This window comes from Belonocnema kinseyi, chromosome 4 (assembly GCF_010883055.1).
Source record: "Belonocnema kinseyi isolate 2016_QV_RU_SX_M_011 chromosome 4, B_treatae_v1, whole genome shotgun sequence".
NCBI lineage: Eukaryota > Metazoa > Arthropoda > Insecta > Hymenoptera > Cynipidae > Belonocnema > Belonocnema kinseyi.
Window position 1 is genome coordinate 501,992 of NC_046660.1, and position 15,803 is coordinate 517,794.

Here is a 15,803-nt window from a genome sequence, read left to right on the forward strand (position 1 = left end):
TTTTCTTAATTAAAAAAAGGGTTAAAAAGTAAATCATTTAGTCTGAAACAATATTTTTAATTTAATAAAAGACTTCAATTAAGAATATATTATTATTAAGTTATTTTTAAGTTGAAAATAGTTTATAAAGTTTCAATCGCACCTTTACACTTATTCATGACCAAGACTTTCGAATTAAAACAGTAACAATCTGGGAATTCTTAAACTTTGAACGAATTTAGAATCATTTTATCAAATAAATTATTGTTTAGTTGTTTATACTTAAAGTACACACACATTAAAAAAATTATTATTCATTTATTTATATTTACAATTGATAAAATAATACCCTTTACCCGGTTTCCCGGTCCAGCGCATAGTGGGAAAATAATTACTTCTTTGCTTCAAAAAATTAACATTCGTTAAAAATTTTCCCATATTATGCAAGAAACAATGAAAATTTATAAACGAATTGCTTAAAAAATTTTCGTTTTTAAAGCATTATACATTTTTTCCTGGTTACCTTGGAAGAAATTTGAATAGAAGCAATATTATATAAAAAAAAATTTTCTTAGAATTAGAATTGTTTATATTATAAACAAATTTAATGAACAAATGCAACAATCAGGGGTTTTCCGACGAAAAGTTTTTTTTTCTATTTCAACTTTTTAAATTAGAAACTTCATGATAAATTTAGCAAAATTCATAATTTTTTGATCAATTTTATGATTTTTTTAAACAAATTTAATAAACAAATGCATTATTGGGACATGTGTCGACGGAAAAATCCTTTTTTTCGATGTCGACATTTTATTGGGATCAGTCTTTTTAATTGGAAACTTCAGGATGATTTCAGATAAATTCATGATTGATTGATAAGTTTTATATTTAAAAAAAAAAACAAATTTAATTTAAAAAATGGATTATTTGCGCATCTCTCGATGGAAATTTTTTTTCGACATCAAACTTTTTAATTGTGAATTTTTTGTTAATTGGGGCAACATTCAAAATTAGTTGATAAATTTGGTTATTTCTTCAAACAAATTCAATAAATAATGCATTATTTGGTCATTTCTCTAGGAGAATACTCGTCTTTTTTAATGTGAGTGTTTTTTTTAAGCTGCAGTATAATAATTTAGCTTAGATTTCTTTATTCATTTATTTTTTATGCTACACTCGTGAATTCCTTTAAATTATTTCTATCACATTTGTTTATTGAATTTGTTTTTAAAAAGGTATAAAATTTATGAAACAATTATGAGTTTTTCTGAAATCATCATGAACTTCTCAATTGAAAAGACTGACATTGAAAAAAACGAATTTTCCGTCCACAGATGCCCAAATAATGCAATTGTTTGTTAAATTTGTTTTAAAAAATCATAAAATTTCATAATTTCAAAGTTTCATCATGAATGTGCGTTATTCAAAAATCTTTTACTTTAAAAATTCTTCATTTTAGATTTCTATTCCCAAGCGTATATTTTTTATTTAATGAATTATAAAGTGCAGGCTTAAAGGCTTACACAATTAAAAATTAAAAGCCTTTGAAGTTGAAAAATTTTAATAAAAAAGGCTATTATTTTATCAACTGTAAATATAAATAAATTATTAATGATTTTTTAAAATATAGCTTTACTTCAAGCATTAAAAACTAAACAATCATTTATTTGATAAAACGATTCTAAATTCGTTCAAAGTTTAAGAATTCCCAGATTTTTACTGTTTCAATTCGAAAGTCTCAGTCATTACAAAATGTAAAGGTGCGATTGAAACTTTATAATCTATTTTCAACTTATAAATAACTTAATAATAATATATTCGCAATTAAAGGCTTTTATTAAATTAAAAATATTGTTTCAGACTAAATGATTCACTTTTCACCCATTTAATTTGAAATTTTTTAATTAAGAAAAAGAATGATTATGTAATATTTAGCTTTATTTGATTTTTAATTTAATACGATTAAATTAAAGCCAAAGTAAACAATTTGAAATTTAATTATTTGACATAGAAAGCTTTGAAATTTTTTAATCTTCCAGGTTCTTTTTTGACTATTCTAGAAATCTCTTAAATTCTTTTTAAATATTCTGTTGAAATAATTTTTCAAAATGAAAAGTCATTTACAATTTTCCTAGGAATATTAAGAAAATGTTTTTGTTCTTTTAGAGCCTCACCGAATTCTTAAAAAGCTTTTAAATTTTTTTTTGTATTAATATTTGGAAGTTCCGAAAAAATATCAGAAATGATTTTAAATTTGGAAAAATTTAAAAATACTTCTACATTTCTCAAGACTTTGGAAATTTAAATTACTTAAAATTACTTAAAATTATTATTTTATTGTAATAATTACTGTACTATAATTTTGAAATGTTTTAAAGTTCATTGGTTGATTTTGAATGCAGAGTATTGAAAATGTTGACGTGGATTCATATTTTTGGAACTTAATCTAAATCTTTGAACTCTATAATTGATAAAAGTTAAAAATTTAAATTTTTCAGTTTATCTGCATTTTATTTAAAAAATTTCAATTAAAAAGTTTGAATACCTTCCATTTTATATGTGTAAATTATTAACCATTTAAATACATAATTTTCGAACTTAAAAAATTTTAAACATCAGTTTTAAAAGTTTTAAATTCAAGAGTTCCACTTTAAGTACTTTAATTTGCAGCTTAGTTTTTATTACTTCAAATGAAAAATTTGTTGGCTGTAGAGATAGATTTTTTAGAATTTAATTGACCGTGAAAATTGTTTAGGAACGGGGACAAAACTGGGAAATGAACGGGAATTTTTTTATTCGGGTACAACGGCCACCCCCTGTTTTATAAAATAATTTCTTGAATTGTTCTCTTTCTTAATTATAATATTATTCCGTGTAGAATAAGTAATTCAGAAATCTTCTACTTTACACATTTTTCATTTTATATTTTTATTTTTACTTTAAAGAATTTTAAGTTTCAGTTTTGAAGACTTTAACAAGATTTAACAGATTTCAGCGTTAAAAAGTAAACTGTCATAATTCGAAACTTTTACATTATTCGTTTAAAAAATTCAAACATCCAACTGAATCTTTATAAACTATTTTTTAATTAAAAACAACTATTTCTAATTAAAGGCCTTCATTAGATTTAAAATATTGTTTCAGTCTAAAATATTTAATTTTTAATCCATTCATTTTCAAATATTTTAATTAAGAAAAAGAATAATTATTTAATATTTAGCAATATTTTACTGTTAATTTGAGACAAATGAATTTAAATGAAATATTTCAAACTAAACAATTTGAAACTGAATTGTTTGAAATAGAAAGCCTTGATTCGGTAAAATTGTAAAGAACTTTTAAATGTTGTTTGAATAGCAAATGAACGTTTTATTATTTTTAGAAAATAATTGAGTAATTTTATGACGTATTTAGAAGGTGTGAAAAGATTAAAAATTAATTTAGAACTTGAAATGATTTCAAATAATTTAAACAAAGCGTTTATCGAAAAAATTCTGTTATTCCTCCCGAAATTTCGGGGCAAATAGCCACAGCCTAATTTAAAACAAAATGTAGACTTAAGATTTTGAAAAAATTAAAAAAAAATTTCTTGAATTGTGAAAGGCTTCAAACGAATAAACACATTTTAATGAGATTCCTAGAAAAATTGAAAATATGTTTTCATTTTGAAAGATTTTTTTTAGTTTTCAAAAAGATTTTAGAAACTTCCAAAATTGTTCAAAAAAAGTCTTGAAGAAGATGTCATTTTTTAACGCTCAAGTTGAAAGCTTTCGTCAATCGTCAACAAATTAATTAATTTTTTTCAGATTCCTCATGCATACCTCAAGCACCTGAAAAAAATCTTTCGCAGTATTAAAATAATAATTTCTTAAAATACATTTTCTTAACACTTGAGTTAAAAGCTTACATTAATCGTCACCAAATTTATTAAATTTTTTCAGGGTTCACATGCACATCTCAAAAACCTAAAAAAATCTTTTGTAATAATAAAATAATAATTTTTTAAAGCAAATTTTTTTAATGTTTGAATTCAAAGCTTTTATTAATCGTCAGCAAATTAATTAAACTTTTTCAGGATCCTCATGCATACATCAAAAACCTAAAAAAAAGTTTTCGAGCATTAAAATAATAATTTTTAAAGCACATATTCTCAGTGGGCTGAAATTGAAGATTTTCATCAATTTTCGCTAAATTAATTAAAGTTTATCAAGCATCTGCAACGTTAAAATCTGCCGGATTTTTTTCTCTGTATTTATTGAGAATGCGAATTCACATGTTTGAATACTCAATTGGCAGTTCTATTTTCGTTTCACAGGTAGAATAAAATGCGCTTTACCAAGTTTTCAAGAGAATGAGCTTGGTATCGAATTTTTATAAGAGAGGTAGAGAAATCGTTCTGCCGTACATTTATTTCCCATAGACTTCTGAATGACCCATTTCATACTCATTGTATAAATACATAGAATTTTTTCTTAGAATAGATATTTATGAATTTTATATCTCAAATAGGAGGTATTTACTTAAATAAAAATAAGAATTTGTTTTTTTTCTTTAGTGAGAAATTTTTTAATTTGAAACAGGAAATATTTTAGCTGTTGTAAATTTCTGTTTCAATGCTTATAAGTATTTTTAAAAATTTTATAATAAAATTTTTTAACAGGTTTGATAAGAGGCTTTTGATAACCTACAAAAAAAATTATACCAGAAAAAGACCAATTTTTTCGAAGACAGTTGAGTTTTAACAAAAAATTCATTTTCAAACAACAAAGATGAATTTTCAACAAAATAAAATGACTTTTATGCAAAATAGTTGAATTTTGAACCAAATAGCGAAATGTTAAACCTAGAGTTTAATTTTGTATCAAAAGACAAATTTTCAAAAAAATTCGTTAATTTTTAACTAGAGAAAATCATTTTTAAAATAAGAATATCAATTTTTAACCAAAATTAAAATAGTTATATTTTTAGTTCAAAAAATTAATTTGTATTAAAAAATACGAATTTTAATAAAATAGTAAACTTTTCGACCAAACAGATAAATTTTCTGTTTCAATTATAAATCTGAAGAAAAAAATAAATTTTCAGCAGAAGGGCTCAACATTCAAGCAAATAGTTAAATTTTCAAGCGAAAACGTGATATTTTGACAAATAAGGTTAATTTTTTATCAAAAAATACGAATTTATAATAAAATAGGGTAATTTTAAATCACATAGATATGAATCTTGCGCCAAAAAGAATTTCCAACACACAAGGATGAATTTTCAACAAAACAGTTGAATCTTAAACAAAAAAAAATCTCTCCCAAACAGATGAATTTAAAAAATAAAATTAAACTTTCAACAAAATAGTTGATTTTTTACAAGATATATATTTTTTAGAATACAGAGAACAATTTTCTACAAAATGCATAAACTTTTGACGAAATAGTTAAATTTTGAAGTAAAAAGGATAGCGTTCTAACCAAAAATGGAATATTTAAGTTTTCAGTTTAAAAAAATAATTTTAAACAACAACAAAAAAAAACGTATTTTTAACAAAATAGTTACATTTTGAAATAAATAGTTTATTTTTTATTTCAACAATTTTATTTTTGACCAAAGTTTTCACCAAAAATTTAACCAAAAATATAAATTCTAAATAATAGTTTTATTTTTAACCCAATAGTTGAATTTTCAACTCTAATGATCAATTTTAAACGTATAAAGAAAAAATTATCAACAAAAATGGAGTGACTATGTTTTCGAGTAAAAAAATTAATTTTTAACAAAAAATTTAATTTTCAACTAAATAAATCAATTTTCCGCCAAATTGCTGAATTCCCAAGATAATAAATGAACTTTCTACAAAACAGTTGAATTTTCAACAAAAAAGGTAATTTACTATCAAATATCTGAATTTTTAACTTATAACGAAAAAATGTTCAACGAAAAGTGGACGAACTATATTTTGAAATATTTTTAATAACAAAATTTAATTTATTACTAAAGTAGTTTAATTTTCAACCATAAATATGAATTTAAGAAAAAAACCATTTTTCCAGAATTATTTGAATTTTGAAATAAAACATTATTTTTTAACAAAGAAGAAAGAAAATTTCATTAAAATAGTTGGATTTTTAAACAAATAGCTTAATTTTTGATCCAAAAATGCAACTTTTTACTAAAGTTTCTTTACCAAATTTTCAACCCAAAATATAAATTTTAAACAAAAAATTTAATTTGTTACCAAATAGTTTAATTTTCTACCAAATTCTTTAATTTATCAAACACAAAGATGAAATGTTTACAAAACAGCTTAAATTTCAACAATAAAATTAAATAATTTTTTCGAAGAAAATGACCCTCAAACTAAGAAATTGCTTTTTCTCAACAAAAAAAAATATTTTTTAAACCAAACATGTAATATGTAATATTTTTACTCACAATTTTTAATTTTGATCAAAAACAGTTGATTTTAGCAAATAAAAAACGAATTTTTAAACAAAATAGTTAATTTATGATTAAATTGTTTAATTTTTAACTAAAATGATTAATTTTCAACAAACCAAAATTTTTACAAAGCAGTTTAACTTTAAACCAATTAATTGATTTTCTAACAAACAGACAATATTCTCAACGAATTTGATGAAGTTTTAACTAAGAAGATTAATTTTCTACCAAAAAGACAAATTGTCAACAAGACACATTAATTTTTAACCAGAAAATATGAATTTTTAACAAAAAATGAAATAGTTACATTTTCAGTGAAGAAAATTAATTATCAACGAAAAAAATTTTTTTTCACAAAATAACAAACTAGTTAAATTTTTAAACCAAGAGGTTCATTTTTAACTAAAATAATGAACCTATAAAAAACCAGAATAAATTTTCAAGAGTTCAACATTCAACAAAAGAGTTGATTTATGAATCAAAAATATGATTTTTGAACCAAAAAGTTTATTTTTTAACCAAGGAAATTATTATTTTACAGAAAAAGTTGAATTATTAAGAAAATACATGAATTTTTTATCAAGTTTTTGAATTTTCTGTTAACAAATATAAATTTAAAAACCATATATTTGAATCTTAAACTAAAGAATATAAATTTCAAACCAAAAATGTAATAGTCAAATCCTTAGTAAAAAAATTAATTTGCAACCGAGGAAATGAATCTTCAACCAAAAAAAAAAAAAAAAATCATTTTTAAGAAAGTAGTATAACTTTCTACCAAGGAGTTACATATTTTACAAAAAAGATTATTTTCTAGAAAAATAGTTGCATTTGTAACAAAGTTGTTAAACCTTCAAATTAATAGTAAAATTGTTTATCAAACAAGATAATATGCACAGAAAAAGGTTTTTTTTTTATAAACTACAGGTCCAAACTGAAGAAAAAACGCTCTAAATTATTTATACCTTGAAATGTTTAAAATCAATCGACGGAGAAAATTATTCATAAATTTAATTTAACAACTGTTAGAGAAATGTGTAGTAAATTTTAAATAAAAAATTACTCTTCAATCAGCCCGAATTTGTTAGCCTGTCCCAGGCAGTAGTTTCAGATGGAGTTTGGTCAGCCAACAGACTGAAAGTGATGAGATCAAGGGAGAAATTCTAGAGTGGTCAGGTTACGACTACCTTCAATTTCGAAATTTTACGTGCTGAATCGGATAAATATCAGTTCATTTTCAGACGTCTGCATTATTACTCTGATTTTAATCATTTTTTCCTTATGCAAATATTATTTAAAAATAAAATTCTTTCATGCTTCAAGTTGAACGTCCCAGTAATGAACATTTTCCATTTAAAAATTAAGGCTTTTGTTGAAAATTAAAATTAACTTTTTTTTAGAAAATTGATATTTTTGCTTAAAAAATTTTAGTATTTTATAAACAATTTGCTTTTTTTGTTTAGGAATCAAAAATTTGGTAGAAAACTCAACTATTTTATTTCAAAATTAACATTTTTTCTTGAAGTCTTTTTTTTCGTTGTCTTCCAATTTTTCTACTTAAAAAATCAACTCTGGTTGACAATTCTTATTTTTTGGTAGAAATTTAATTTTCTTTTTAAATGCAACTGTTTAGTAAACAATTAATCCTTTACAAAATAAACAAAAATCCTTTTTGCTGAAGATTCATCATTTTAAGTGAAGATTCATCATTTTGTCTCTTCGGTTAAAAATTAAAGTATCTTGTTGAAAAATTATTTTTTTAGATTAAAAATTAATTTTTCTAACTATTCCATTTTTTAGAATATTTTTTTTTTTATTCTAAAATTCAACATTTAAATACAATTTTTTTCTAGCTTGACTGGAAATCTTTCTAGTTAAGAAATAAACTCATTTGTTGAAACTTGGTCTTTTTTGTTAAAGAAAACTATTCAGTTTCGTTTAAGTTTCATCTTTTATAGTAAAAATTCAACACATTAATTGAAAATTATACTGGTTTGGTTTAGGATCCAACTTTTATTTTAAAAATTCGTCTTTTTCGATTGAGAATTAATTTTTTTTTAGAAAATTTATCTTTTCATTTTTTGGTTTAAATTTCATCTTTTTTACTACAAATTAAACTTTTTTGCAAAAAATTTATCTTTTGGCTTGGAAATTGAACATTTAGTTAAAATCTGTTTTCTAAAAAATTTTCTCGTTTAAAAATCAACTCTTTTGTTGGAAAATCAAATGAAAATTCGTATTTTTTTATAAAATTCAACTGTTTTTAATTTTTAATTAAAATGGCCTTTGGTTGTAATATTATCTATCACATTTTTCGACGATAATTCAATTCTTTAGTTAAAAGTAAATATATTTCTCTTAAAAAACATTCTTTTTGCTAAAGATTAATGGTTTTAGGTGAAAATTTATTTCTTTGGTTCAAAATCCATTTTTTAGTATAAAATTAATTAAGGGGAATTGCAACTAACGTTTTTATTAAAAAATTTCACATTTCAGCAAGAAATTCGTCTTTTTTACTTGAGAATTCATTATTTGCTTAAAATTTTTTCCCTTTCATTATTGAAAATTCTCCTAGAGAAAAAAATTACGGCTTTTGTTTTAAATTTAAATTAACTTTTTTGTTGAAAAATTTATATTTAAAATCAATAATTCAACTGTTGTGTAGAAAGTCCAACTATGTGGTTGAAAATTTAACTTTTTGGTTAAACGTGAATTTTTTTCTTGAAAATTCAATTTTTTGTACAGAAAATTCGTTTTTTTGATTTGAAAATTAAAACATTTTGTTAACGTTTTTTCTTTGTTGACTTAAAATTTTTCTGGTTAAAAAATTAACTGTTTTGTTGAAAATTCGTATTTTTTGTGAAAAATTAATCTTTTTGGTAAAAATGTCACTTTTGGTTAAAGATGCAACTGTCCATTAAAAAATCAATTTGTCTTAGATGAGGATTCAATATTTGGTTAAAGTTGAACTACTACTGAGATATTTAATTTAATACTTCTAAAATTTTAAATTTAAACTCACTAAATCAATGCAAGATATAAAATCCTTTCATAAGGATTTTAATAGTTTTTACTTTACTGGAGTGCTATCTAGAAAAAAAAGTCTATACTCGTACTCAAAATAGTGTGCAGATACCATTACGAGAATCGGAAAAGCTTGACCTACTTTTACGAAACGAAATTTATTTCATATTCAAAAGTTTAAAAGTAATCTGTACCCAAGCATATTTCGGTTTGTGGTGTATATAAGACCCTGAAATATTTAAAATTGTCCACTTCACAGCTTTTTGTGCACCCCCCCCCCCCGAAAGAAAAAATAATTTTTTTAACTTAATCAACGTCAGGCTTCACATGCAAAAAGGCTCTAAAACTCTGAATAAAATAAGGAGATTTTTCCGAAAATAGTTACACAAATTTCAAATCAAATTAATTTTATTTATTCTATGTGACGTGGAACGAAAAGATCAGCCTTAGGACCAAAAAATTAGTTTTATGGTTTTTATTTATTTTTATTTCAATCAAAAATATTGAAATTTCAACTAAATAGCTGAATTTTCAAATAAAAACTTTAAATAATTTAATTTTCAATAATAATCAGCTTAATTCAACCAAAAAGACGAATTACCAAAAAAATAGATGAATTTGTAATGAAATATTTGAAGTTTCAACCAAAGACTAGAATTTATATAAAAAAATTGATGAATTTTCAATAAATATATGAAATGGTTACAGTTTAAAAAAAATTAATTTTAAACAAAAAACATGATTTTTCTGCCACATAGTTAATTTTGCAACAACACCAAAAAAAATTCAACAAAGAATTGTTGTTTCTCATATAATTGTTTTTTATAGTGAAATATTTAGTTTAAAAAAATGATTTTTAATTAAAAAACTGAATTTTCATCAAAATTATGAAATTTCCAACTAAAGAGATAAATCTTAAAACAAAATAAAATTTTAACTAAATTTTTTGAACTCTCAATCAGGTATTGCAATTTTTAACTAAAAAGATAACAATTCTATGAGGATGAGGGATTTTTTACTAAAAAGATTAATTTTCAACCAAGAAGATTAATTTTGAACCAAAAAATGCTTATTAACAATATTATTAAATGTTTAAGCTAAGATTTTAATTTTTAAACCCAAAAAATTTGTTAGGAAACCATGTAATGTTTGATTTTTTGTTCAACTTTCAATTCAGCAGTAAGATTTTGAATATAAGAAAAATTAAATTCTTACAAAGAAGATTAATTTTTTACCAAAGAGAATAATTTTCTACCAAACAGATAATTTTTCAACAAAATAGTTAAAATTACTACTAAAGAGATCAATTTTTCACCAAAAATTAAAAATTTTAAAACAGTTTTGCAAACTTTTAACTGAGTAGTTGAATTTTCTATCCAAAACATATGATATTTCTAGGGGAAAATTAATTTTTTATGGCAATGATGAAATTTTTACCAAAAAGATGGATTTCTCACTAAAGAAGTCTCATTTTTAACAAAATACGTGAATTTTTAACTAAAAAATATAAATTTTCAATAATAAATGGAATAGTTAAATCTTTAGTAAAAAATTTGTGGAAACTTTTGCATTTTTAAGAAAAAAATGCATTTTCCACCGAGAATATTTTCTATCGAAATTCTATGAATTTTAGAAAAATTCTCATTTAAAAAAAAGAAAAAGTCAAACAAATTGTTCCTAAAAAGATGAATTTTTAAGAAGAGACATAATTTTAAACAAGTGCAGATGAATTTAATCTATTAGATAGTTAAATTTTTAAACATAAGAGACAAAATCTGAACAAAAATTTTGAAATTTAACCCGAAAATATGAATTTTCAACAAAAACTTTTATTTTCAAATAAAAATTTGAATTTTCCATAAAATTAGTTAAATTTTGAACCCAAAAAAACGAATCTTTAACAGAATTGTTGATATTTCTTACGAGAAAAATTTCCAGTTTAGAAAGAAAAAAATGTCAACCTACTTGCTATATTTTCAAGACAAAGAGATATTTAGTAAAGTTACATTTTTAAGAAAAAAGTTAATATTGAACGAAAAAGTTAATTTTTTACCAAATACTTGAAATTTTTAACAAAATAGTTAAATTTTCCACCCAAAAAGACGAATCTTTAACAAAACCGCTGATTTTTCTACTAGAAAAATTTTCTGTCAAGAAAGAAAAAAAATTTCAGCCAAATGGTTAAATCAAGCCCAAAGACAATGTTTTTTTAAAACTTGAATAGTCCACAAAAAAGTTAATTTTCAAGAAGAAAGTTAATTTTTTACTAAGTAGGTAATTAAGCTTTGAAGAAAAAACAATTAGTTTTTACAAAAAATATATTAGTAATCAAATAGGAATTTCAATTATCTTTCGACTAAAGAATAATAGTTTGAATAAACGTCGAAGTGTATTCTTAATACTTAAAAAAAATATTTGGTTAGAAAACAGTAAATTTTTCTTAGCAAATAAGGTCATTTTGCCACTACTAAAAATTCACTACAAAAAATTTGGCCACTACTACTTAAAATCCGGAATTTACAAAATGTTAAAAATTACTTAAATTTATTTTATTTTAAACAAATAAAATTTTATGTTTCAGGTGAAACGTTAGTACACTTCAGGAGCTGATTGCACCCCACTTTGTTGAAGGCTCCTTCTGTGATACCAAAGACTGATTCCAGTAATCCAAAAAACATTCCAAAAATTACTTTTAACTTTTTAAAAACTTTTCATCGATTTTGCAGTCAATAAGACAAAAAACAAGTCAATAATTCCGAACCAAATATCCGTGAGTCTTGTCTCCATCGCGAAAAAGTCTGGATGGGAAGCAATGTCGCGCAAGTGGTACCGAGAACTTGGCAACAATCTCCGACCTCCGGACATACGAAGATAGCGATTCTAGTCTCGAGACCTCCAAATCTCAAAGAAAAACCAAAAATTTTCGACGGTCCTCCTCGAATTCTAATATTTCCCAAGGCGATGAAAAACTCAAGCCTTACGGAAAACTCTTTCACAGTTTCAGCTTCCGACACAACTCGAAAAAGAAATGCTCTTCTGCAAGAGCCAGATGCAAAATCTCAATAAGCAAGGAAGAAAAATCATCCTCAAAAGATTCCCAAACTGATTCGCAAAAGGAATCTGATCATCTTCTGAAGACACCAAAATTGCGAATATCTTCCGCTGATGATGATCCAGCCAAATTGCACAGAACCGACTCCTTCCTGAAAAGATTTGTCAAATCTTCCAAGGACAATCTTGCAGAAAGCTGCGAGCGATTGGTAAGAAACATCCAGAAGAGTCCTCGAGTTTTGAAGAAAAAGTTGCTATTCAGTTGGAGCAGTGACAGTTTGGGCAGTTCAAAAAGTGGAGAGAAACCCGTTCCACGTTTGACAAGAAGAAGATCCATAAAAGAAGATAGTGGAGAGAAGCAAGAGGAAAAGGAGAGGCCAAAGTTCTTCTTGTATCCTGAAGACGAGGTTCACTATTCAGAAAGACAATTTGAGACTGAAATCCCCCGATCCGAGAGTGTCTCCCTAGAAGATGTGGATGACATCATCAGATCAGAGGACAACTTCCGACTCCTGCAGGAACACTACCTTCTGAAGAGACTCCAATCTTTCGATACACTTCCTTCCGAGAGATCGAGAAGTGAAGAAAGTCTAACGAAGTTCTCGTATTTGAGAAACAGAAGATTCCGAGAGTCAGTTCCTGATATCGGGGAAGGTCAAGGTTTCCGGCCCGAGAAACTGAAATCTTCACCGCCTCCAGAGGTCCAGGTTCAAAGATCACTCGTTCAAGATAACCGGGGGTCAGATAAGCAAAGCAAAAGTGGGATCAGTACCGACTTGCACGCACAACCGGACGTGTCTGAACTCCCTCTTGGTGTAAAATGCCGAGTTGCAAATTTCGTGAATACACCGGAACGCCACAAAAGTGGAGGGAGAGAAAACATATTAGTGTCAGCGGAATCAGTTGGTCAAGAACCACTCGTAGGAGAGTCATCGAATTGGAATAATCCCTGTGCTTGTCAGGAGGAGCAGGAAGAAGCTTTTGATAGTTCCAACAGACCCTTAAAGATCAGAAGAGACAGTTGTCTTTCAAACCTGACCATCAATTGGGAGATCCTCCAATCAGAGGATAACTCTAGAACTGAAAATGAGAATAAGACCTTTCTAGAGAAAGATACTTCTTCGAGGAAGAAAGAATTAAAGAAGTCTACAAAAAGATCTCTGAGGTCGAAAAAAAGACCAACGATGAAGCTCCCGATGAAGTTGATCAGATTTAGAGAGAGGCTGATACTTGGCCTCAGTGCTTTTGCGATCCTCTTCACCATTTTTTTGGTGATGGATCTTCAACTGGATCTTGGGTATAGTGGACATCACTTGGTTCCGAGTCATGGGAGGGTCAAGTTCGGAGATGATCCTAATCGAGATACTGTGTATAATAATTTTAGGAGGAAGTTTTTGCAAAGAGTGAATGGGAGTAAGGAACAATCGGGAGGGGATCTTTCTGGTTCGGGTCAAACCGTGAAAGATGATGGGGTTTTGAAAAAGGTTGAAGGGATCGAAAAACCAAAAGTGCATGATGATTTTTCGGATCTTATGGAGTTTGTGATAAGTGGAGATGGTGTGAATGTGGATGAAGGTGTTGTGAGGATCAGTGGGGAGGATCATACGGACAATCCAACGATTGGAGAAATTAGGAAGATTCCAGTAAGGTAAGAATGTTTTTATAAATATTTACTCATTTTTTTATTTGTTTATAACAAATGACCTGGTAAAACCAAGATTGGGCAACCAAGATAAAGAAAGTGCTCGTATAAGGTTGATAATACGAAAAACAATGGTTTCATTCACTAGCCACTATATTTATTTTATATTTTGTTTACAAAAATTTGTAATGATTTTCATAAGGACAGCGATAAATTTTGCAGATTTTGCATTATTTTATTGATATTTGTTAAATAATTTAATTTATTGCTTAGGAATTTGTATTTGTGGACTTTTTAATTGTTTATGTTATTGCTACTGCTTTTATAAATAGGGACTGTCTTTAAATTATGTAAAGAAATATGTCTACTCCCCCCCCCCCCCCCCCACTCTTACTGAACGTAATTCTTTAGTTTCCAAAAATGTTTTCGAAATTCCCTGATTTTTCCTTGACTAATTTTTCATTTTCTTTAATTATTCATATTCAAATGCCGGAATTTTAATATTGTACGAGCAGTCTTGCGCGCGCCTATTTATCCTTTTATGAAAAAGAATAAACCAAAAGCCCATCTCTTCTATGTTATACATATTTAATTAATGTTACAAAATATTAGTATAAAATAATAGAAGGCACCAAGGGATGAGTTCTGTACCTGAAACTGTAATTAATCTTTTATAATAGGATTTTAACAAATTATATATTTTTTGGTAGAAAATTAAATTGAACTATTTTATTTCAAATGAGCTTTTTTTATTGAAAATTAATTTACATCCAATATTGATGAATAGCATTTATTTCCATTTTGTAACTCACGTTGATGATAATCATATTCTTTAAATAATTAACTTTGCATTTTTAAAACCACAATTCTTATAAATCAATTTAGCAAAATTTGTGCACGCTCCCCTTAAAAATCTTTCTTTAAAATTGAACTAATAATTATTATATTTCATAGTACATCGAAATTAATGGAATTATTTATTAAAAATAACACTTTAAACCAATAAATACTTGGAAACTTATCATGTGGGGTGAAGGTGTGAAAAATGTTATAACTGTTTTACAGAAAAATATTATTTTGTCTTAAAAGTTGAAGGATTGGGACACATTTTTTTATTTCCCAACTGACAATTCTTTAATTGTTGAAAATTCGTTTTTCTAGATGAAAAATTCATAGTTTTAGTGGAAAACTCATCTCTTTGGTTAAAAAATGTACTATTTTTTTTTAATTATTTTTTTTTCGGAAATAAATTAATGTTTTGTGCGAAAAAGTAACTTTTCTACTTTTGGTTTAAAGTCGAATCTCTTATGAAAAATTAATCTTAATGATTGAAAATTCGTATCCTTATTTTTATAATGCATCAATTACTGTGTTGAAAATTTACAAACTTGTTTGAAAATTCAATTCTGTTTAAAAATTTAAATAGTTTGTTGAAAGTTAAACCATTCGGTTGTAAATGCAAATCTTTCATTAAAAAGCCACATTTTTAACAAAGCCGTTCACACTGAAAATGAAAAAGTTTAATTTTCAGTTTAAAAAAATTAACGAATTTTCAACAAAATAGTTACATTTTCATCCAAACACCTAACATTTTAACAAAATAGTTAAATTTTCAACCAAAAACTAAAAAATAAGATTATTTTAAAACAATAACAGCTGAATTGAACCAAAAACTGCA

The 15,803-nt window shown here is 25.4% G+C and overlaps 1 protein-coding gene across 1 annotated transcript in view; it reads left to right on the forward strand.

The window, feature by feature from the left end:
* Positions 1–13,642: 13,642 nt before the first annotated feature.
* LOC117171647 (extracellular serine/threonine protein CG31145) overlaps positions 13,643–15,803 on the forward strand; it is a 246,669-nt gene continuing 244,508 nt past the window's right edge. Inside the window, exon 1 of the mRNA XM_033359143.1 lies at positions 13,643–14,131. Within this exon, the coding sequence (XP_033215034.1) occupies positions 13,668–14,131 (464 nt within the window). The 5' untranslated portion in view covers positions 13,643–13,667. The remainder of the gene's footprint in view (positions 14,132–15,803) is intronic.